Source organism: Epinephelus lanceolatus, chromosome 17 (assembly GCF_041903045.1).
Source record: "Epinephelus lanceolatus isolate andai-2023 chromosome 17, ASM4190304v1, whole genome shotgun sequence".
Lineage (NCBI taxonomy): Eukaryota > Metazoa > Chordata > Actinopteri > Perciformes > Serranidae > Epinephelus > Epinephelus lanceolatus.
In genome coordinates, this window is record NC_135750.1 from 1,324,020 (window position 1) to 1,347,339 (window position 23,320).

At 40.5% G+C, this 23,320-nt stretch overlaps 2 protein-coding genes across 2 annotated transcripts; both read right to left on the reverse strand.

The window, feature by feature from the left end:
* Positions 1-3,699, reverse strand: LOC117248066 (uncharacterized). The gene is made up of 3 exons (XM_078160839.1): positions 3,550-3,699; positions 1,519-1,830; positions 1-804 (listed from the first exon to the last, which is right to left on the reverse strand). Exons 1-3 carry the CDS (start codon positions 3,611-3,613, stop codon positions 758-760), a joined length of 423 nt encoding a protein of 140 aa, XP_078016965.1. The 5' UTR covers positions 3,614-3,699; the 3' UTR covers positions 1-757.
* Positions 3,700-6,580: 2,881 nt separating this feature from the next.
* On the reverse strand, positions 6,581-19,285 carry LOC117248086 (uncharacterized). Its single transcript, XM_078176155.1, has 3 exons — positions 19,071-19,285; positions 16,296-16,871; positions 6,581-7,377 (listed from the first exon to the last, which is right to left on the reverse strand). The coding sequence occupies exons 1-3, from the start codon at positions 19,147-19,149 to the stop codon at positions 7,331-7,333; spliced, it is 702 nt and encodes a 233-aa protein (XP_078032281.1). The 5' UTR covers positions 19,150-19,285; the 3' UTR covers positions 6,581-7,330.
* Between the last annotated feature and the right edge of the window lie 4,035 nt (positions 19,286-23,320).

The following is a 23,320-nucleotide window of genomic DNA, read 5'->3' on the forward strand; positions in this document are numbered from 1 at the left end:
TGCATGTACACACCATCGTTTTATATTAATATTCTGTCAATCCAATAATTGATTAAGGAATTCATGGCTTCAGCTGGACTTTAAAAAACTGTTTTTAAACATAAGATTTTACAAACCTTTCTATCGAGTAGAAGTATAATGTGTCATGAAAAGAAAATACTCAAGTACAGATTTAAAGTACTTTACTTTTAGTTACAGAACTTGAGTAAATGTACTCAGGTACATTCCAGCACCGATCAAATCTGAGCCTGAAGTTTGTACTGAATATTTAGTGAAGATCAAAACCAACAAAATCAGGACAAACTGCTGCTGATACTATTTAATTAGCATTTGATTAGCATTAGCATTAGCAACCTTCAGCAGAATACAGAAGATAAATTGCACTGGTGTTTTAACATTTAGTTCATATCTTCTCTACCAAAGTTCACAGAATTTGTCAGTATAGAGAATAAAATTTAATTTTCATTTAGAGAAAACAAACATTGCCAACGTGTCAAACTCTTTGTCACCCAGCAGGAGCCAGCCACTAACATTTAATTCAACATTTAACTAAGACATGTACATGTTTCTTACAGGTATATCACTTTCTATTGATCTGATGTTCAAAAGTTTGGAGGATGTTTCTGGTAGCGTCACGTTTTCTGTGTAAAACTCAAAAGCAAATAATTTGAAAGCAACAATGTTCCAGCAGTTTGGGTGGAGTTGCTTCTCTCTGAGGACGCTGCAGGCAGAGCCTCGTTGGACGTGGTCTGCAGGATTACTGGTCAAAGAGATCTCCAAGAGCTGCGGCTGCAGCATCTATCCCTGAAGAAAGTAACAGAACGACAAGGACAGAGAATATTAAAATTATACCACCAAAGACCAGAATGGACCAAAGAGGAGAATCAGATCGTCCGAACGTCCTAGAATGTCGACAGCAGACACAGGAGGATAACTGGTGTATAATATGTAGACATCGAAGTCCTCTGATTAAGTGGCAACATGTGACGACCTGGGATGAAAATGTGTTGCAACATGGAAACATGTTGACGTTAGCATGTAGCTCAAAGTATGCTGTGTCTAAGCACAGACACATCATAATTTGTTCAATAACAAACAAAAGTTAGTGGAGAGGGATGATAACTAGCTTGCTAACGGTCAGTGTGCAGACCTTGTTGCTGAGCTTGTTAGCTTAGCTTGGTCCTTAACAGGACAATAAGTTCTCAGTTTTATTAAAAAGTCGTATTTGTACCTTTGACATTTGTCTGCAGAGCAGAGTTCCTCTGATGCTGAGCAGTTTATACTCTGACAGAGGAGGTTAAATAAACGGTGCAACAACAACTAATAAGCTACAATAGCTTCGTCCATTTTCAACTCTCCGGCTCTTAAAGGTCAGCAACATCAAGACAAATTACTATTAAAATCCGCAGGTTCACCAAAGCTGAGCTCAAATCCGCGGCAATTTAACTGGACTGAATAGAAGTTGCATTTCACTGATTTGAATTTTGTTGTGACCTTGAGTCAGTTTGAAGGACTCACCTGGTTCTCCAGCTCCCGTGTTGTCATCATTTTTCTGTCCACCACCTTTGGCATCTCCTGAACCAAGTCCTCCGTTGTCAGGATCGTTTTGTCCACCACCGCCGGGGTTGAGGGCGCTTGCTAAACCAAATCCACTGTTGTCGTCATCTGTCTGTCCACTACTGGGTGATCCTTCATTTACATCTTTCTGTCCATCATCACCGGATGAGAGGAACTTTCCGAAACTGAATCCCTCTTTGTCTTCTTTGCCTCCATCGTCTTTCTGCTCTTCACCACCCAAAAAGTTCTTCAGCCCGCTCTCGACCGCATTTCCTGTAGAACAAACAGCCGTTAAGTTCTTCAGCACCTGGTGAGGTCACACTGTGATATACAGGTAGGACGTAACGGATCTGGTTCCACGCTGATGGGGTAAGGGAGGCCTATTTGGACACCAACAGGAACAGCCTCACCGCTTTTATTGTGAAATAAAAATGAAAGAAGCGAAGCTAACGTGCTGCTGCTGCTGATGTCAGAATCAATAAAGAGTTTGCCGTCATGGTTAAACAACCGAGCTGCTGTGTTGTTATTTAATTACCTTCTAAAGGATGGGTGCAGCGCTAGCTAGCCGCAGACCCACGTTTATGGGATCAGCTGATGGCCTGGACAGTAAACAGTGACGCAAAACTAGTAGTGCTCGAAACAGTTTTCATGCAGCCTGTTTGACACAGACGGCGCGGGAACAGTTTAGGAACAGCAGAGCAGTGTGTACCTAAATGGCACCAGAACATAGCAGAGACTCTCAACATTGTTTTTTATTACATGACTTTTTTCATACAAATGAGATTTACTCGCTAAACAGAAAATCTACTCGTGTTTGGCGGGTGATCATTTTGGACCCTGGTAGGTTCTGTTTTTTTTTTTTTGTTTTTTTTTCCAGGTCCTCTGTCATGTCCAATGTACAGAGCAGCTCTCTCTCTCTCTCTCTTTCACACTTGGCTGTCCTGTCCATTAAAGGCAAAATGCCCCAAAAAATATCTAAATAAAAAAAAGATTAACCTGCCTGCAGCATCAGATGGGCGGGGCTTAATAACCAACTGAGAGTACACTAATAAAGTAAATTTCCCCAGGCTCCAATCACCTGCCTGACACCGAAACAACCATCTGATCCTCCCTGGAGGTTAAAACCTTTTATTTTCAAATACTGAAGGTGACAGCGAGAAGCCGGATCCCTCCATGTGTCTTTGTTCATATTGTCGATCACAGATTTTTGGCTTTTTAATTGGAACAAAGACAGAAACGGAATTTAAATGATAAACCACAGAGAGGTACTCCACCACAGCCATCAGCCAGTAATCTTCTAACTGTAAAACAGAAAGAAATATAGTTGCTTGTTCCCTTACTTCAGTTATGTGATTCTTAAACTGAGTGACACGTAGACATGATGTATGAACCTGTAAAATTTAATGCAATCCAGCACAATAGTTCAGATATAAATTCTACCTTTATAAAGACATGTATTAATCAGACTATTTGTGTTTTACTGAGATCGTGGTGTGCAGCGGTGTTGAACTGGACTACAGTACATTGAGAGTTGTTTCTATGGTTTACATGCCTTATTAAAAACACAAAGATAAGAATATTAGAGACACATTTTAGTAAAGTTCAACACCACAAACTACAACCTCAGCACATTGGACAGTTTTAACAAAAAAAACCCAAAACAGCCATTAAGCTTCGTAAAGATCGAAGATGTGGCAGAGCTGTTGTACTGGATTACATTAGACTGCATAAAATGGCCAATAAAAAAAATAATATAATAATAATAATAATAATAATAATAATAATAATAATAATTTTTGAGACCTCTCCCCCAATTCAGAATTGTTCAAAACTTTCTACTCGAGTGTTTCAGACAAACTCCTGCCTGTTTGATAAAAGCTATAAACACTTCCTCTGAGTGCTCTCTGCTTTAACAAAGTCACAAATAAACGTCTGTATCTTTAAATCTCAAACACAATCTGATCTCTGACTGATTTGATCAGTCATACTCACCCACTGCTTTCCCCACCGTTTTCGCAATGTCATTGCTTTCCCCAAATCCTTTTAAGAAATTCATGTTTACTGCTGTGTCGAGTGTGTGCTGAGTGTGTTGAGAGTGTGTGTTAAGAGTGTGTTTCTGGGTGGAGGAGGTTTGGTCTTATAGCAGCAGGTGTCCCTGCAGGTGACGCCTCTCTGGTCTCACCCTGTTGAGGAATCAGGTGTCGCTGCAGGGTCGACCTGTCTCACAGCTCGGTGACGTCACTGCAGCAGCACAGTGAGTGTGTCAGGAACTTTAATTCAGTCAGGAGAGACAAGTGAGTGATGGGAAGATAAACAGGTGTACAGGTGAACACAGGATGTGATGATGTCACAGAAAGTCTTTGGTGGATCAACTCCTGAGGGAGATTGAATAGCTGACACAACCGCTGGTGTCTCATTTGACGGCCGCAGACAATGACGGCAGGAAATTATGAGTGAGCATATGTGAGAGGAGCGAATGGCAGATGGTGTGACAAACATTACAGACCCAGAAGCACGCAAAGGCACAGTCGTCCGACTCAGCTTTCACCAGAGCTTCATTTGTTTACATGTAAACACACGAGTCAGTCTGCAGGTTCGTGAGCAGGTACTGCCAGGTGTGTGCGTGTGTGTGTTGGTTCCTCATTCAGCATCCTCCCTCCAAAAGAATTTAAAAAAAAGGCTGCAGGACTCATGACTAAGTCTTTTAGTTCAACCAAACGCTGAACGAGACTTTTGGTCAGGTGACCAAAATGTTACAGTTAACTTTAATGAATTGAAAACACACTGAAATAGCGACAGCTCCGGCTACACCTCCCACACCACAACATTACCACTGTGGATTTTGTTTTTATACTTGATCCTGATTTGGTGAAGTCTGTTTTACACTGCTGGCAGAACACAGGTTAGAAAATTAACTAGTCTATTGGAATTTATAACAGATAATATTCAATAAATAAAACTAAAGTGATTCCACATCTGCTGAATGCACTGCTGCATCGAGTTCAAAGAGGCAGCATGTGGTTAGCATGTGGGTTTCCTCCAGGTGCTCCGACATGTTCTCCCCGTGTCAGCGTGGGTTTCCTCCAGGTGCTCTGACATGTTCTCCCCGTGTCAGCGTGGGTTTCCTCCAAGTGCTCCGACATGTTCTCCCCGTGTCAGCGTGGGTTTCCTCCAGGTGCTCCGACATGTTCTCCCCGTGTCAGCGTGGGTTTCCTCCAGGTGCTCCGACATGTTCTCCCCGTGTCAGTGTGGGTTTCCTCCAGGTGCTCCGACATGTTCTCCCTGTGTCAGCGTGGGTTTCCTCCAGGTGCTCCCACATGTTCTCCCTGTGTCAGCGTGGGTTTCCTCCAGGTGCTCCCACATGTTCTCCCTGTGTCAGCGTGGGTTTCCTCCAGGTGTTCCGACATGTTCTCCCCGTGTCAGCGTGGGTTTCCTCCAGGTGTTCCGACATGTTCTCCCCGTGTCAGCGTGGGTTTCCTCCAGGTATTCCGATATGTTCTCCCTGTGTCAGCGTGGGTTTCCTCCAGGTGCTCCAGCTTCCTCCCACAGTCCAAAGACATGTAGGTTAATTGGTGACTCTAAATTGTCCGTAGGTGTGAATGTGAGTGTGAATGGTTGTCTGTCTCTATGTGTCAGCCTTGTGATAGTCTGGTGACCTGTCCAGGGTGAACCCCTCCTCTCACACATTAGCCCCTTTTACACTGCCAGATTTTCAGCGAATGTTGGGCCGTTTTGCCGGCAAGATGCGAGCGTTTAGACATACAGAGCCGGATTGGCGAGTTGATCCGAGGTGCCCAATTTTCCGCCTCGTAGGGTAGACATATTGGTGGAACCCTTTTAGTTTAAACAGACCGAGGCAGCCTTCTGCAACGGGAGGGGCTGTTGAAGACTTGTGGGAGGAGCTGTTGAAGACTTGTGGGAGGAGCTGTTGATGACTTGTGGGAGGGGCTGTTGATGACTTGTGGGAGGGGCTGTTGAGACGCTGCACGTGTGAGCCAATGGCGGTGGATAAACAGGAAACAGCTGATAGCAGGAATTAGCGAGCAGCTAGTAGCAAGAGGGAAACACAAACCTGACAGACACTGTAAAGATGAGCAACTGGGGAGACAAGGAATTGCGCGCCCTCCTTGTCCTCGCAAACGAAGAGGCCATTAACCGTCAGATGACGGGGACGGTGAAGAACGGGCCGACTTACGAGAGGATCTCCAAAGGACTGACCAGCCGCGGCTTCCCTCCCACGTCACTGTTTACGTCACACGCTGAGCTACACGTTTTGTTACTTGCTCACGCCCCCCATTGCCCCGAAAAAGGCACATTCTGTATAAACAAAAGTAGGTAGGCGGCATTTTGCTGCACTCCCCGATTTTGTTTTTATACTGCCAATGCTGAAAAAAGACTGACTGGGCTTTCCTGCAAATTTGCACAACTCCTGTTAAAAAGGGCTGATGTCAGCTGGGATAGGCTCCACCCCCAGAGACAGCTGATAACCACCTTCATGGTGTGCAGGGAGCAGAGGAGGGTGAATGAGGAAATCTGGTGTAGTCTGAGGACATCTGGTGATCAGGTTGGGAACTGCACTACAGCTATATTAACATTTCAGGGCTTAATGCTCAGTTTTGATTGTTCCCCCAAATCTGATCGAGACTGTTGACATTCATGTTTGAAATGACCCCTACCTGACGTCAGGATCTCTGCCCTCAAATGCTTCACAATAATGTCACACATGCACATTGGAACAACAACAACAGGTATGCATCAGATTCAGGACCACATGTGACAGTCCACGTTCTCATTACAAACAAATGTGGCCCAAATCCAATATTTCTGCTCTTATCTGACACAGAAATCTGTTTTTTTTGTCCCCATCAGATCTGGGCTTCCTTCATATGTGGTTCTAAATCTGACACAATTCTGATCACTGACCATGAGACCGCAGAGAGAACAATCATATCTGAACCTGAAGTTTGTAAATATTTAGTGACAGAAGATCAAACAGAACAAAATCAGAACAAACTGCTGCTGAAACAGTTTAATTAGTATTTTATTAGCAAACTTCACCAAAACAAGAGACAATTTGCACTGGTGTTTAATACATTCAATTCATGACAATGACTGTTTAACTGAATTAATGACACAAAGTACTGCTGTGTCCATGTGACATTACAGATATTTTAGTGAAACAAATATAAAGAATGCACATCCTCCAAATAAACTTTTTCTAATCGGTGCTGACATCAAAGGAAAAACTTAAGAAAATCAAGATTTGTCACACATGAAGTATTGCTGCTCCCATGCTTTATTCCCACACCAAACAAATAAACAGCGTTTCTCCTCATGTAGGAGGCTTCATCAGGCTTCAGGATTACAGATATTTTAACCATATACTGACCCAGTGAAGTGATGTTTTCACAGTTTGTCTACCAAATTTCACAAGTTTTGACTTTACAGATACATTTTAATTTCCATCATGTTTTCAGTTCACTCTCATGGTGTAAAACCAGCAAAGGAAATATGAACATACCCAACATGTCAAAGTGTCACCAGCAGGAGCCAGTCACTAACATTCAATTTAACTTTAAATTATGTCATTGTGCATGTTTCTTACAGTTATATTATTTTCAGTGATTTCATATTAGAAGGTCTGAGGATGTCTCTGGTGGCAAATAATTTGTAAATATTGAAAGCAACAATGTTCCAGCAGTTTGGGTGGAGTTGCTCCTCTCTGAGGACGCTGCAGGCGGAGTCACGATGGACGTGGTCTGCAGGGCGTTTGTTAAAAGAGTTTTGAAAGTCCTCCGATGACGTCCTTCACATCCAGCCCTGAGAGAAAGTGACAGAAAGACAAAGACAAGAGAATATAAAAGATAAACCACAAAACACCAAAAGAGATCAAGAACAATCAGATCAGTTACAACAATACCTGAAAACTCCTCAGCTTTTAGAAACAACAACCATTTATAATGTGTGACTTTTTGTAGGGTCAGTGTTTGAAGTTTTGCTGGTTAAGACCCCGATCACACAGAAAGTGTTTTGGCAGCTGGAGGCAGCTTTTTGTAATAGTTTTTAAGGAGAATGAAGCTTTTTATAATAGTTTTTATTGAGAATGATGCTTTGTGTAATAGTTTATAATGAGAATGAAACTTTTTGTAATAGTTTATAATGAGAATGAAACTTTTTGTAATAGTTTTTAAGGAGAATGAAGCTTTTTATAATAGTTTTTATTGAGAATGATGCTTTGTGTAATAGTTTATAATGAGAATGAAACTTTTTGTAATAGTTTTTAATGAGAATGAAACTTTTTGTAATAGTTTTTAAGGAGAATGAAACTTTTTGTAATAGTTTTTAATGAGAATGAAACTTTTTGTAATAGTTTTTATTGAGAATGAAACTTTGTGTAATAGTTTTTAAGGAGAATGAAACTTTTTGTAATAGTTTTTATTGAAAATGATGCTTTGTGTAATAGTTTTTAATGAGAATGAAACTTTTTTATACAGTTTTTAATGAGAATGAAGCTTTTGGCTGCCGTGTGCTCGTGCAGTGTGGCAGGCGCTGCATGTGTACCTCACATACCAATCCCAGCCATCAAACGAACACTAACTCCATCCTACAGTTGGATCTCCAGTCTGGTTTTTACGATCTGCCTGCTTTCTTTATCGACAAGACAACGGTTAACCGTCAAAACAAGCAGGGACAGTGTTTACTGTCCGACAACTGGGAGCCAGAACCTCCAGTACTCCACACTCCTAAAGCCTGATTTATGGTCCTGCGTTAAATCAACGATGTCGCTACGTTGTAGGGTACGTGGCTACGCAGAAGGCTCCCTGTAGCCTCCGGTGTAGCCTGACGTGCACCTCCCCAAAAATGTAAAGCCTGATTTATGGTCCTGCGTTAAATCCACGACGTCGCTACGTCGTAGGGTACGTGGCTACGCAGAAGGCTCCCCGTAGCCCCCGGCGTAGCCTGACGTGCACCTCCCCAAAAATGTAACTACGTGTTGAGGCGACGCAGACCCAGCGCAGACCGAGAGGGCTGTGATTGGTTTGCTTGGTAGCAACGCATTTCCGGTTCTGTATTTCCAGATTGCGCCATCCCTGCCATCTTTAAACATCTTCTGTTGCGATGTAGATGTTGCACATATGTTGCAGTATTAAGGCCCATTTATGCTCAATGTTCAATACGGATACGGACGGAGCCGTCTGTCCGTGCTCCACGTTCATCTCTCTGTGACCGGAAAAGCCGGAAGCTAAACAAAGAATCAACTAGAGACGACGATAACCATTCAGGAAAGGAACGCAGCCTCCTACTACTCTGGCGGTGAATTGCACCGCGACGAAATGGAGTGACGGAGAAGTTCGAAGGGTTCACGACGGCATCACGGCAACAATGTAGGTATGTTGTAGGTACGCCGCAGGACCATAAATCAGGCTTAAACCATGGACGACTCAGAGTGCCCTCTGCCTTACGTGAGCAAATGAACTCAATTAATATAACTCAAAGGCTACTTTACTTGACAATCATAGCACTCTTGGCTGGTGACGTGGAAGTTAACCCGGGCCCACAACCAGCTAACGCCACCGACCTGACTCACCAATCCACACAGCTAATATGCTCTACTCAAAACACCGGGCATCCACCTTTGCAACAGCGGCTGCCGTGGTTGGGGCCGGTGGGGTTGTGCCGGGGGCTGGTTCCGGAGCTGGGGGCTGATGGCGATCTACTACACCTGGACACCATCACCTCCGCAGCGGCCCCTACAGCGGGACCGTGTCCGGGGCTAACAGCCCAGCAGCTAGCAGCTAACGGCGGGCGGCATCCTCCATTCTGACACCGACAACGCAGCAGCGGCTCCTCCAGCGGGACTGTGTCCAGGGCTAACAACCCAGCAGCTGGCAGCTGGCGGCGGCGGCGTCCACCGTCCCGACACCGATGGCTCAGCAGCGGCTTCTCCAGCAGGGCCGTGCTCAGGGCTAACAACCCAGCAGCTGGCAGCTAACCACGGCATCCACCGTCCCGATGGCACGGCCGCGGCTCTCTCAGCGAGACCGTGCATTGGGCTAGCCCAGCGGCTAACGACTGGCGGTGGCATCCGCCATCCCAGCACCGTCGCCCAGGCGGCGGCCCGTCTGTACTGCCCGGGCACCATCGGTGCAGCGGCGGTTCACCCAGCGGGCCTGCGCCGAGGGCTAGTAACTCAGCAGCTGGAGGCCAATGACACCGTCAGTGAAAAATCAGCACACCCAGAGGAGTTGAGTTCAGGGCCAGGGACAGGTGAGTCTGGTCCGAGGAAGATCAACACTAGAAACCCTGTGTTTAAAAAAATAAGATCCATCAAGCTAATAAATCACACGTTGAATCAAGCCAAAGTGATCTGGGATCCACAAAGTAAACCTAGAGGTTTACTTCCGGAGTATTCTTCCCAAGTGCGAGCAAGTTCACCATTTACTAATGGCCAATTTCCACCAGATGCGTGTTGGTTGCGTCTCCGCTCCGGCACGGCAGCGGAGCCGATAGGATTCAATTCTAGTCAATGTGTTTGTTTCCACCGGCTGCGGCTGTGCTGCGTTCCGGCTCCGTCACAGCTGCGGCGCTCCGGAGCCCTCCGCAGCAGATACACAAGACTTCTATTTTTGCTGGACGCCGGAGCACAACGCAGCAATTCAGCACAGAGCAGATCGTGCGGGGCAGGAAGTCGTGCACAGAAACACGATAAAACATCTGGTTAATTTTCAAAACAAAATACACAGTGTTCACAGTGGATCATATTTCCCTGCACTACACCTTGAAAACTACATAATGGGCAGAGGCAGGCCTGAAATCAACAGGTCAGAGGTTTTCAGACGTCATTTCACCCCGTGAACACCATGGACGAGGAGAAATTAATCATGGCAGTGCACCGAGATGTCTTCCGGCAGAGCTGCACCGCACCGCACAGCAAACGCAGCCAGTGGGTATTGACGGACGGCGGAGCAAGCAGCAGATAACCAGCGCTGCCGTTCCGCAACGGACACGCATCCAGTGGAAATCCGGCGTAAGTGACTCAAATCTGGACATTCTATGTCTATCGGAAACTTGGCTTAATACCAGTTCTCCCACGGCTGCGCTATATGTACCAGGTTATAACATCTTTAGGAAAGACCGAGTGGGGAGTAGGGGTGGGGGCATAATGTTTTATGTAAGGGAACACCTACAGTGCACTCAGATTGAATGGACTTGTGCAAACAACCTTGAATGTATTGGTCTTAAAATAATCCTCTCCCCACAAATGTCAATACTGTTGATTGGTATATATAGACCTCCCTCAACTCCCACAGTATTTTACGAGGAACTACAGGGTTTACTCTAGGAATGCGATACAAAGAAAGAAATTATCCTACTTGGAGACCTGAATATTAATTGGCTTGACAAAACCAATCGGAAACATCTAAAAACTTTATTGAACAAGTTCGACTTCTCTCAACTAATTAAAGAACCCACCAGACTAACTACTTCCTCAAAAACATGTATAGACCTTGTCTTCAGCAACAAGTGTGAGAGAATTCAAAAAACGTTTAATTTGATAACTGGTTTGTCTGATCACAATTTAATTTTATTCTCGAGGAAACTTACAAATAATAGATTCACCTGTCCACAAAGGAGGACACTTGAGCAAATGAGAATACCTAAGAGGGAGATTCCTGCCTTGACACAGGCACTGAATAACATCAACTGGGCTGACCATCTCACCCACAATCATGTTAATGACAACTGTAATGTGTTCACAGCTGTTATTCAAGAAACAGTGTCTGCTTTTATGAAAAAAAACAAGTTAAAACCACAGAAAAAGAATCACCTCTCCTGGTTAAATGATAACATACGGACACTGATGAAACAAAGAGACCAGGCTCTTAAAAAAATCGTTGAAAACAAAAATGGTGCACGACAGACAGATATTCACTTCACTAAGAAATAAAGTTGTGAAGGAGATTAGACGTGCAAAAGCAAACTTTTTTATTAAAATTATAAGCAACGCAGGAGGAAATGCCAAGGAAATCTGGTCAAATATTAAAAAACTGACAGGAAACCATACAGGAAGTAAAGAAATTAGGGAATTACAACTAAGGGAAAATGCAATCTATGATCCGAAACAAATTGCAACAGCACTTAACGATTATTTTGTTGACTCTGTTAATGACCTGGCACGAAGTTTTGATCCTGAAATGTGCCATCTCTTGCTGATGCCTTTAAACACAGCTGAGCCAGTCTTTGATCTTCTCACAGTATCCCAGCCACAGGTTGACAAGATTATCACTGGTCTCAAAAGCTCTAAAGCCAAAGACACATATGGTATGGATGCTATGTTTTTAAAAAATCATAAGGAATCCTTAATAGCACCACTAACAGTCATTATAAATAACTCCATAAACGAAGGAGTTTTCCCAGACTCCTGGAAATGCTCTGTCATTACACCAATACATAAATCAGGTAATTCAGCACTAGTTAGTAACTACAGACGGATAAGTATACTCCCCACAGCCTCCAAGATCATGGAAAAGCTGATTGCAGAGCAAATCATTAAACACCTGAATAATAGCCCATACATCCTTCACCAAATGCAGTTTGGCTTTAGAAAATATCACTCAACTGAACCTGCTGTCTGCTTTCTTCTAGAAAGCATAAAATCAAAGCTTGATACATGCGGTGGTGTTGTTGGTGCTGTTTTCATTGACCTTAGAAAAGCCTTTGAAACTGTTAATCATGAAATACTGTTGACCAAACTGTCTCATTTCAACTTTTCTCTGAATGCATTGAACTGGTGAAGATCTTATGTTTCATCAAGGATGCAATGTGTCAGGGTACAGGACATGAAATCAGCGTTACGTAACAACAGTCTTGGGGTACCACAAGGGTCAGTGCTGGGGCCGTTGTTCTTCAGTTTATTTATAAATGATCTACCAAACTGTTGTCCATCCACTGTAACTTGTCAAATGTATGCTGACGATGCAGTCTTGTATGTGCATGCGAAGGACAAAACACAAGCTGCACAAGACCTGACAGCTTCCATGAATAATGTGTACAAATGGCTTGAGACTTCACACGTACACCTTAATGTATCCAAGACTGTGTGTATGTACTTCTCAAAGAAGAGAATTAATGATATTAACCCCGATGTTATTGTTCAAAATCAAATAATTGAAGCAGTACAACAATTTAAATATCTAGGAGTCATTCTTGACCCACAACTTAATTTAAAACAACAGGTTAAAAAAATTGTCAACAGAATGAAATTTAATTTGTCCACTTTTAGATTTATTCGAAATAACCTGACTACTGAAACAGCTAAGTTGTACCTTGACTCAATGATTGTATCACATATGCTATATTGCATAACAACAGTACCATCATTGTCGCATTCTGAACAAATATGAGCGAATGAACTGGGAAAATCCTGTGAAATACACTGATTCTGTACTTATTTATAAAATTCTTCATGATCAAGCTCCACCACCACTACAAGTCTTTGTCAAAAGAAACTCAAACAGATCCACCAGAGCAGGCTCAAGGGGTGATTGTACGGTACCACTCAGGAAAAGTACATTTGGACAAGCGACATTCTCCTATCGTGCATCGAAAACATATATATTATATATACCGAGCACGATACGCGAACTACCAACCATTGCATCATTTTCCAATCATCTTAAAGCATGGTTACTAGAAAACCAGATCTGTGAACATGGTCATACTTAAATTTGTATACTTTTTGTCTATTTGCTGTATGCTGTTGTATCTTAAAATGTTGTTTGTTGTATGCATGATGTTGTCTGTTGTATGCATGATGCACTTTACTATGGGCATTCGGTAATAGATTATCGCACTTATTAGCACTTTATTACGGGCATTTCTGCAGTATGAATCAGCACTTTATTATGGCCGGGCACCCTGCAATAGAATATAGAATATTTTGTTGTTATTGTGGTTGTTGTGGAAAGTTCTTATTGTCCTTCCTCCCTCCTCTTCTCTTCTTACACCTACCTGCCTGTGGGACAGGAGATGGAAATTAGCCGTACGGCTACAATCTCTTCTCATATTTACATTTTTTTTTCTTTTAAAATGTTCATTAATATGCATTGTCCCATTTCTAAATAAATAAACTTGAAACGTGAAACTTGAAACTGTTGTAATAATTTTTAATGGGAATGAAACTTTTTTATACAGTTTTTAATGAAAATGAAACTTTTTTATACAGTTTTTAATGAGAATGAAACTTTCTGTAATGGTCTTCAGTGAGAATGAAACTTTTGTTAATGGTTTATAATGAGAAAGACGCTTTTGGTAATAGTTTTAAATGAGAATGAAACTCATTGTAACAGTTTTTAATGAGAATGAAGCTTTTTGTAATACTTTTTAGTGAGAATTAAACTTTTTGTAATGTTCTTCAGTGGGAATGAAACTTTTGTTAATGGTTTATAATGCTAAAGACACTTTTGGTAATAGTTTTAAATGAGAATGAAGCTTTTTGTAATAGTTTTTAATGAGAATCAAACTTTTTTTTAACAGTTTTTAATGAGAATGAAACTTTTTGTAATAGTTTTTAATGAGAATGAAGCTTTTTGTAATAGTTTTTAATGAGAATCAAACTTTTTGTAATAGTTTTTAATGAGAATCAAACTTTTTTTTATAATACTTTTAATGAGAATGACACTTATTGTAATAGTTTATAATGAGAATGGAACTTTTTTATAATAGTTTCTAATGAGAATGAAGCTTTCTGTAATAGTTTTTAATGAGAATCAAACTTTTTTATAATACTTTTAATGAGAATGAAACTAATTGTAATAGTTTCTAATGAGAATGAAACTTTTTTATACAGTTTTTAATGAGAATGAAACTTTTTGTAATAGTTTTTAATGAGAATGAAACTTTTTTGTAGTAGTTTTTGATGAGAATGAAACATTTTTACACAGTTTTTAATGAGAATGAAACTTTTTTGTAGTAGTTTTTGATGAGAATGAAACATTTTTATACAGTTTTTAATGAGAATGAAACTTTTTTAATAATAGTTTTTAATGAGAATGAAACTTTTTGTAATAGTTTTTAATGAGAATCAAACTTTTTTTGTAGTAGTTTTTGATGAGAATGAAACATTTTTATACAGTTTTTAATGAGAATGAAACTTTTTTAATAATAGTTTTTAATGAGAATCAAACTTTTTGTAATAGTTTTTCATGAGAATGAAACTTTTTTATAATAGTTTATAATGAGAATGAAACTTTTTGTAATAGTTTTTCATGAGAATGAAACTTTTTTTATAATAGTTTATAATGAGAATGAAACTTTTTGTAATAGTTTTTAATGAGAATGACATTTTTTATACAGTTTTTAATGAAAATGAAACTTTTTTATACAGTTTTTAATGAGAATGAAGCTTTTTGTAATAGTTTTTAATGAGAATAAAACGTTTTGTAATAGTTTTTAGTGAGAATGAAACTTTTTTATAATAGTTTTTAATGAGAATCAAACTTATTGTAATAGTTTATAATGAGAATGAAACTTTTTTTATAATAGTTTTTAATGAGAATCAAACTTATTGTAATAGTTTATAATGAGAATGCTTATTGTAATACTTTTTAATGAGAATGAAGCTTTTTGTAATAGTTTTTCATGAGAATGAAGCTTATTGTAATAGTTTTTATTGAGAATGAAGCTTTTTGTAATAGTTTATAATGAGAATCAAACTTTTTGTAATAGTTTTTAATGAGAATGAAACTTTTTGTAATAGTTTTTAGTGAGAATGAAACTTTTTTATAATAGTTTTTATTGAGAATGAAGCTTATTGTAATAGTTTATAATGAGAATGAAACTTTTTGTAACAGTTTTTAATGAGAATGAAGCTTATTGTAATAGTATATAATGAGAATGAAGCTTATTGTAATACTTTTTAATGAGAATGAAGCTTTTTGTAATAGTTTATAATGAGAATGAAGCTTTTTGTAATAGTTTATAATGAGAATGAAGCTTATTGTAATAGTTTTTGAGTGAGAATCAAACCTTTTTTAATCATTTTTAATGAGAATGAAGCTTATTGTAATACTTTTTAATGAGAATGAAGCTTTTTGTAATTGTTTATAATGAGAATGAAGCTTATTGTAATAGTTTATAATGAGAATGAAACTTTTTGTAATAGTTTTTGAGTGAGAATCAAACCTTTTGTAATAGTTTTTTAATGAGAATGAAACTTTTTTATAATAGTTTATAATGAGAATGAAACTTTTTATAATAGTTTTTCATGAGAATGAAACTTTTTTATAATAGTTTTTAATGAGAATGAAGCTTATTGTAATAGTTTATAATGAGAATGAAGCTTTTTATAATAGTTTTTCATGAGAATGAAACTTTTTTATAATAGTTTTTAATGAGAATGAAGCTTTTTGTAATAGTTTTTAGTGAGAATGAAGCTTTTTGTTTGTGTTTTTGCATTGTGACGTGCCTCATGTTTCTGCACTGTAGGGGCCTGGCATTTTTGCCGCAGCGCTCTGAACTCCTCGCGTTGAGAAAACAATAGCTTCCTATATTTTGGACCCTCTCACTATGTGTACTTGCGAAGGTCAATAATGTCAGGACGACTCACAATTAAAATTCGTGTCTTCACCAGAGTTGAACTTCAAGTCCACTATTTGCACTGATTCCTCTGGACTAAACAGACATTACTGAGAAATTCTGCCGTTTTAAACGTTGCTATGACGTCGGTTTGGACTCACCTGCTCCTTCCTCTTCCTTCTTGTCATCATGTTTCTCTCCACCACCAACAATTGAGATGATGTTTCCTATGTCGAATCCTCCTTTCTCCTCTTTCTTGCCACCACAGACGCCTGAGATGATGTTCCCTACATCTAATCCTCCTTTCTCCTCTTTCTTGCCACCACAGACGTCTGAGATGATGTTCCCTACATCTAATCCTCCTTTCTCCTCTTTCTTCCCGCCACACGCGCCTGAGATGATGTTTCCTATGTCAAATCCTCCTTTCTCCTCTTTCTTCCCACCACAGACGTCTGAGATGACACCTCCTATGTCAAATCCTCCTTTCTCCTCTTTCTTCCCACCACACGCGCCTGAGATGATGTTTCCTATGTCAAATCCTCCTTTCTCCTCTTTCTTCCCACCACAGACGTCTGAGATGACACCTCCTATGTCAAATCCTCCTTTCTCCTCTTTCTTCCCACCACACGCGCCTGAGATGATGTTTCCTATGTCGAATCCTCCTTTGCTGTCACCTCCATCTCTTTTGTCATTTCCACCACCCAGACATTTCCTCAGTCCATCCTCAACTGCATCACCTGCAGAACAAACAGGTGTTTAGTTGGCCAGCACCTGGTGAGGTTACGTTGATACACAGGTAGGAGCCCCCGGTGATGTTTCAATACACACACACACACACACACACACACACACACACACACATATATATATATATATATATATATATATATATATATATATATATATATATATATATGTAGGCCTTTGTGGGAACCAGTATAATGACAGAAACAGTTAAGAACTCCAAACTCCATTATTTCCATGGCCGACCAAAGTTTAGTCAACATTTGTGAACATGAGTGATTCTCTCATAAAGACATAAAACCACAGAAGTAAGTCTCAAACTTGTGATGTCATAGGGCCTTGGTCTTTGACAGGGGGTCTGTGACCCCTAGGAGGTCCTCAGAGGTACTGCAGAGGGACCACCAAATTATTGTTTGATAGTTTAATTTAAAGGAATAGTGAGTCAGATGTAGGGGGATTTAGTGTCTAGTGGTGAGGACTGTAAATTACAACCAGCTGAAACTTCTGGTTAGGATTCCTTCAGTGTTCATCATGCAGGAGGTTTTTTACCGGGAGCTGAATTACTCACAGTGGTCTCCTCAGATGCGTGGGGATGACAAAATATTTGAAAGTAAATTAATTAGTTGAATTCCCCTGAGGCCTCTATAATCTGAGTGACTCTAAAAACAATCCGTCTCTTCCTCCTCTCCAAAACAAACGTACCCGGTGGTTTAAACTGGTAAAAACACTGAATAAAGAATTTTACGTGACAAAATCAGTGATTTTCAGTTGCTGCTCATTGCACAGGGGCTGCTGGCTATAGCGGCCAATGCAAAAACACGAAAATCTCTCTATCTGGAGCAGTGTTTGGTTTGTCTGTTCTTGGCTACACTAGTCTGCCAACGGTGTTCTATATGAGGCGCACATAACAGGAAATCAATGGCAAAAATGTCATGAAACACATGAAATATCTGATCGTTGACTCTAACATGAGCCTCTGATCTCATGAATCAAAGGTGGAGGCCTTACTTTGCTCCACTTTTCTCAAAAATAATTGCTCAGTCAAAGTGTAGACAGTCCCTTGGCTATTTCCTCAGAGAAGGAGCACACAAACATGCTGGTTTGACTTTTAAAAACAAAAACAAAAACTGCAGCCTGTCCATGACACAAAACAAAAAACATGATTATGAATACAGTCCATCTGATGCTGTTTTGTTTGTTTCAATATCCTCATTCAGATTTTAAGAAGCTACAAATTATATTCAGCCACAAAATAAGTCTGAAAAGCTGCAAATCAGAACGGAAGTACAGAGTTGTTGACTAGAGACGATACACCGTCTCATGGTGGTCACTTCCTGTCAACGTTACAGATCAGAAGCACAGAGAGTCGTCGACTAGAGATGATACGCCGTCTCATGGTGGTCACTTCCTGTGGACTGGCAGCTTTTTACTACGTTACAGAACAGAGCGTTGACAGTAGTTGCTTGTTTCAACTCATCTTATCGCGACTCTTTGGTCTGTCATCTATAACATCTTTCACTATTCACTGTCTATGGAGCAGCTCCATTGTTTATACCTGAGGACATCACAAATTTGAGTTTCAACACTCTGGTTTCTGGATTTGAGAGAGAGTTGTTCATATTTACTGATTTTTTTTTTTTTTTTTAACTTGTTTGCATGATTTTTGTTAATAAATCCCATTTAAAAGTGTCTCATGTTTATTTTGGGGCCGCCCAAGGGTGGGGTGTAACAATCTCAAAATAGTTTAAATGTAAAATTAAATGTTGAAATTTTAAAAGAATGAACATATTTAGATTCAAGAAATCCTCGAAATTTAAATGTGAAAAATGATAATAGGTCTTATTAAAATATATCTTATAAAAATATAACTGTTCCACATTGTCTGAAAATAATCTATACATCCTGAAAATCGTTTATTAGCTTGTTCCCACTTTAAGTTCAGACATGTCTTATTGTCACTGAGGAAAACCCAACAAATCAAATATGTAATTAACATTTTACACCCCAAATTCAGCCTCATTATTATTATTTAGTGTCTTTGGAAAGTTTCAAACAAACTCCTGCCTGTTTGATAAAAGCTATAAACACTTCCTCTGAGTGCTCTCTGCTTTTACAAAGTCACAAATAAACTTCTGTATCTTTAAATCTCAAACAGGATCTGATCTCTGACTGATTTTAGAAATGACACTCACCTGCTTTTTTAATGACCATTTCCCTCATGCAATCGGTGACCACATCATCCCCGGCGATTTCCCCCAAAGCTTTAAACATGGTGTTGAGTGTGTGTTGCGTGTGTTTCTGGGTGGAGGAGGTTTGGCCTTATAGCAGTGTGTGTCCCTGCAGATGACTCCTCTCTGATCTCGCCCTGTTGAGCAATCAGGTCGGTCTGTATCACAGCTCTGTGACGTCACTGCAGCAGCACAGTGAGTGTCAGAACCTGGATGTTGGTCTTCCAAGACTTCTGGGGGGCCGCGGCCAAGAAGCCCTCAGGGGCTCTATTCCTTTGTGGTTGTACGAAATGTGTGTATGACAGTTACAGGCAGGTGTCTGACAGTCCAAACTAAGGGGCTATTTATACTCCCTTTACGTACAAGAAATAGATATGTCTGTTTCTAAAGTTGTCAGTGCCCTCATGCTCCATGTGTCCTTCATGTTGGCATAGATACAGCCAATAGATGGCACTAGAGGGCGGAGTCAAAAGTTTTACACAACAACAAAAAAAGTGGCAGTGGAGGAGGTGTAATAATGTGTTGTATAAAAATAATGTGAGTGACCATCAGAGGCCTCTTTTCCTGACAGTCGCCCCGTCTGCATGTAAACAGACAGTCTGCTGCTACTGAGCACAGACTGCACATATTATCAGCCCTGCGTTCCAAATCGCATACTTCTACTATATACTTTTAGTATGTACTGCAGCTGCCCTTAAAAAGTATGTAGTGTAGTATGCAGTATGCCATCACATCGCTCCCTGAACTCTGACCCTCTTGCTCACTTCCGCCACCGTCCGTAGCGCCACATTTGAATATTTTGTTTTGTTGTACTTCGGAGATGCAGCACATCTCCTCTCGTCGAGCTCACCAGAGTCGTGCGTACTGTCGGAGGTGCCGGAGAGCTCTGTTGCTGTTATGTCGTAATGTATGTTGTTGTTTCTAATAAACTGATGTGTTCACGTAAACAGTTCCAAGCCTATTATTAGTGACCTGTCTATTGAACTAGTCACCAGTAGGCACATTAACCCCTTCACACACAGCTCTCTGTTGCTGGCAGATGTTTGATGTTAAATATATTTACAGCTGTGCAGCTGCTGGCACTATATTCTGTCTGCACATGAAGCAGCCTTACATTCACATTACTTTTATTTGTAGTGTAACATACCTGCACATTCTTACTACATTACTTAATATGTGTTTGACTTTTACTCTTTATATATTTACTAGTCTATACTGCTCATACCTGGCCCATAGTGTATTCATCTTTAGTCATATTCATTCATTATTTATACCACACTTACACCACTGCCTGTACTGGTAGAATCTTCTATATTGTAGTCATAGTTGAACCCTAACATTGATTATACTGTAATCACAGTAAAGTTGAATGTTGTAACCGTGTTCTTGCAAAACTGTATGATATGTGACAGTATATAATCAGATCATTGCAGTCCTAATATATGTAGTGTCTTAGTATCTCAAATTAAATAAACCATGTATGAAAGGAAGTGTGGGCGTTGGTTGTACACGCAGCTCAGTCAGTGTGACGTAACTTCCGCTGCACAAAGGATTGTGGGTCAGAATGGCCAAAGAAGCATGCTGACATGCATACTGCGAAATATGACGAAATATGATGATGATGTAGTAGAACATCCTGGTACTTTTGGCATACTGCATCTGACATACTATGTATTGGGACACACTAATTCTTTTTCTGGCATACTAAATAGTATGGTAGTATGGGTATTGGAACGCAGGGCAGGTGTCTGTGTGTGTGTGTGTGTGTGTGTGTGTGTGTGTGTGTGTGTAGGTGTTGGTCCCATGTTCCTCCCTTTGAAGGAATCTAAAAAAGGCTGCATGACTCATCACCACTCTCCCTTTTATTTATGTTCACATGAAGGCCCTTTGACAGGTTCTACAGGTTTAATATGAACATATGTGAATCAGGAGTTCATATCTGTCAGTTATGTTTGTGCTGGTTTTCTGGGGGTCAGCGAGGTATGTTGAGCCTGAAGTCCAGTTCAGACCAGAGATTCACAACAAGATGAGTTGAAACAAACGATGACCGTCAACGCTCTATTGTGCAGGTAGGTTGACAGGAAGTGACCACCATGAGACGGCGTATCATCTCTAGTCAACAACTCTCTGTGCTTCTGATCTGTAACGTTGACAGGAAGTGACCACCATGAGACGGCGTATCATCTCCAGTCAACAACTCGTGAGGACAGAAACAGAGGGCTCGGTGGGGACGGAGCACCTGCTTCAGCAAGCCAACACGCCGTCTGTGGTCATTGTGACTTGACCAGCTGACTTCACTACAAGCTGATTGGCTGTTGAAACAGGTGACGTGCTTTAAAACCAGCCGCCGGCCATTTGACCAGCTGAGTGTCAGGTGACACCATCAGCCGGCTTGAGTCCAGCTCAGACCGGCCAGTTCACACCGCTGACACTTTTCTCTGACATGATTCGTCTTGTCGTGAATCTTTGGTCTGAACTTCAGAGTTTCCCAAAGTCATGAAGTTGGCGCTTTTTTAGCCTGGACAGATCACCATGGTAACTTACACTGCACGGCTTACATGGTCCTGACCAGTCAATGTTCCAAGTTTCGGTTTGAAGCAAAGATCATCTTTCACAGCTTTTCTGAGTTGCTCATCGTCAGTATTCAAGCGACAGAGATTCTCAGCTGAGGGAATACGTTATAAAATCAAACTAGTTGAGCAGTGATGTCACAGGTAACCACATGAAACATGAACTAACAGAGAACAAAGAAACTGAAGTGCTTTAAATAGTGAGTGGCTGATGAAGGAGGTGGGAACAGAGGACATCTGGTGGTCAGGGCAGGATCTGCACTTAAATCACAGTCACAGAGCTTCATCCTGAATTCAGGCCATTTCCCCAGACCTGACTGAGACTGTTCACATTCATGTTTTTTTAACAATGTTTTTATTGAGGTTTTCAATTATTATTGAATAAAAAGTCAGTCTGCAAATATGCTAAACCATCAAACAAACATGCAAACAAGAAAAAACCAAACTCCATGAAAACAGAGGTGAGTCAGCAGTAATCATGAAGTTCACACGGGCTGCTACACTTTATAATCTCAATCCAGTTTGGTTTTTATTAACATTAAACAGTGAAAGTGTTCCTTCAGCACTATTACATCTGAAGCATATGTGTAGTTTTGTGTCGATATATTTGTTCTTGAAATACAGTTGTGTTGTAGCAACTGAAGCCACGTGTTAACTGTTTGTGTTTGAGCCTTCAGGCACGTCTCAGACCATTCCTCTTCTGAGAGTTCCTCCTGTAAGTGAAGCTTTCAGCTGTGAAGTTTATCCTCTGAAGCCTCGGGTGACTTGTCTGATAACATTTTACAGAGCAGCGATATCTGTGCAAATGAGTGGTTTTTAGAAACGGAGATAAAACTTCAGGAAGTACCTTGAAGGAATATCAAACTTTTCATGTACAACTTCAATTCCAAAAAAGTTTGGACACTGCGTAAAACATACATAAATACAGAATGCAATGATTTGCAAATCTTTTTCAACTTATATTCAGCTGCTTACAGTCCAAAGACAAGAAATCTAAACTGATAAACTTTATTGTTTTCTGTAAATATGCACTCATTCTGAATTTGACACCTGCAACACATTCCAAAGAATTTGGGACAGGGGCATCAAAAGACTGAGAACGTTGGGGATTACTAAAAAAAACTCCTTTTTGGAACATTCAACATGTAAAAAACATACGTCAGAACAGCATTACTGGATATGAAAGGGGCGTCCTTGAAAGGTTCAGGTGTTCACAAGCAAGGACGGTCACTTTACTGTCAGGCCATCAGTTTAAGAACATTTCTCAAAGCACAGTTACGAAGAACTTAATCATTTCATCTACAATCCATCATATCATTGAAAGATTCAGAGAATCTGTAGCAACACCAGTACTGAATGCCTGTGACCTTTGACCTGACTTGATTATATAAACTACATGGGCTCAGGAACACAGAGTTCATTGCTGCACCTACCAATGACTGTTCAGACTCTACCATGCAGAGTGAGAGGCTCACACTTGTCTGCACCTCAGCTCATCTGAGATGGACTGACACAAAGTGGAAACGTGTGCTGTGGTCCACAAATTAAAATGGTTTTGGAAATCATGGACGTTCTGTCCTCCGTGCTAAGGAGGTGTGAATGACCATCCAGATTGTGACCAGCTCAAAGTTCAAAGCCAGAATC

Coding starts and splice junctions, on each gene's coding strand:
- LOC117248066 (XM_078160839.1), bottom strand. CDS start 3,613: ATGAATTTCTTAAAAGGATTTGGGGAAAGCAATGACATTGCGAAAACG. Junction 1,831..3,549: donor AACGGTGGGGAAAGCAGTGG/GTGAGTATGACT, acceptor TTTGTTCTACAG/GAAATGCGGTCGAGAGCGGG. Junction 805..1,518: donor CACGGGAGCTGGAGAACCAG/GTGAGTCCTTCA, acceptor TACTTTCTTCAG/GGATAGATGCTGCAGCCGCA.
- LOC117248086 (XM_078176155.1), bottom strand. CDS start 19,149: ATGTTTAAAGCTTTGGGGGAAATCGCCGGGGATGATGTGGTCACCGAT. Junction 16,872..19,070: donor AATGGTCATTAAAAAAGCAG/GTGAGTGTCATT, acceptor TTTGTTCTGCAG/GTGATGCAGTTGAGGATGGA. Junction 7,378..16,295: donor GAAGGAAGAGGAAGGAGCAG/GTGAGTCCAAAC, acceptor ACTTTCTCTCAG/GGCTGGATGTGAAGGACGTC.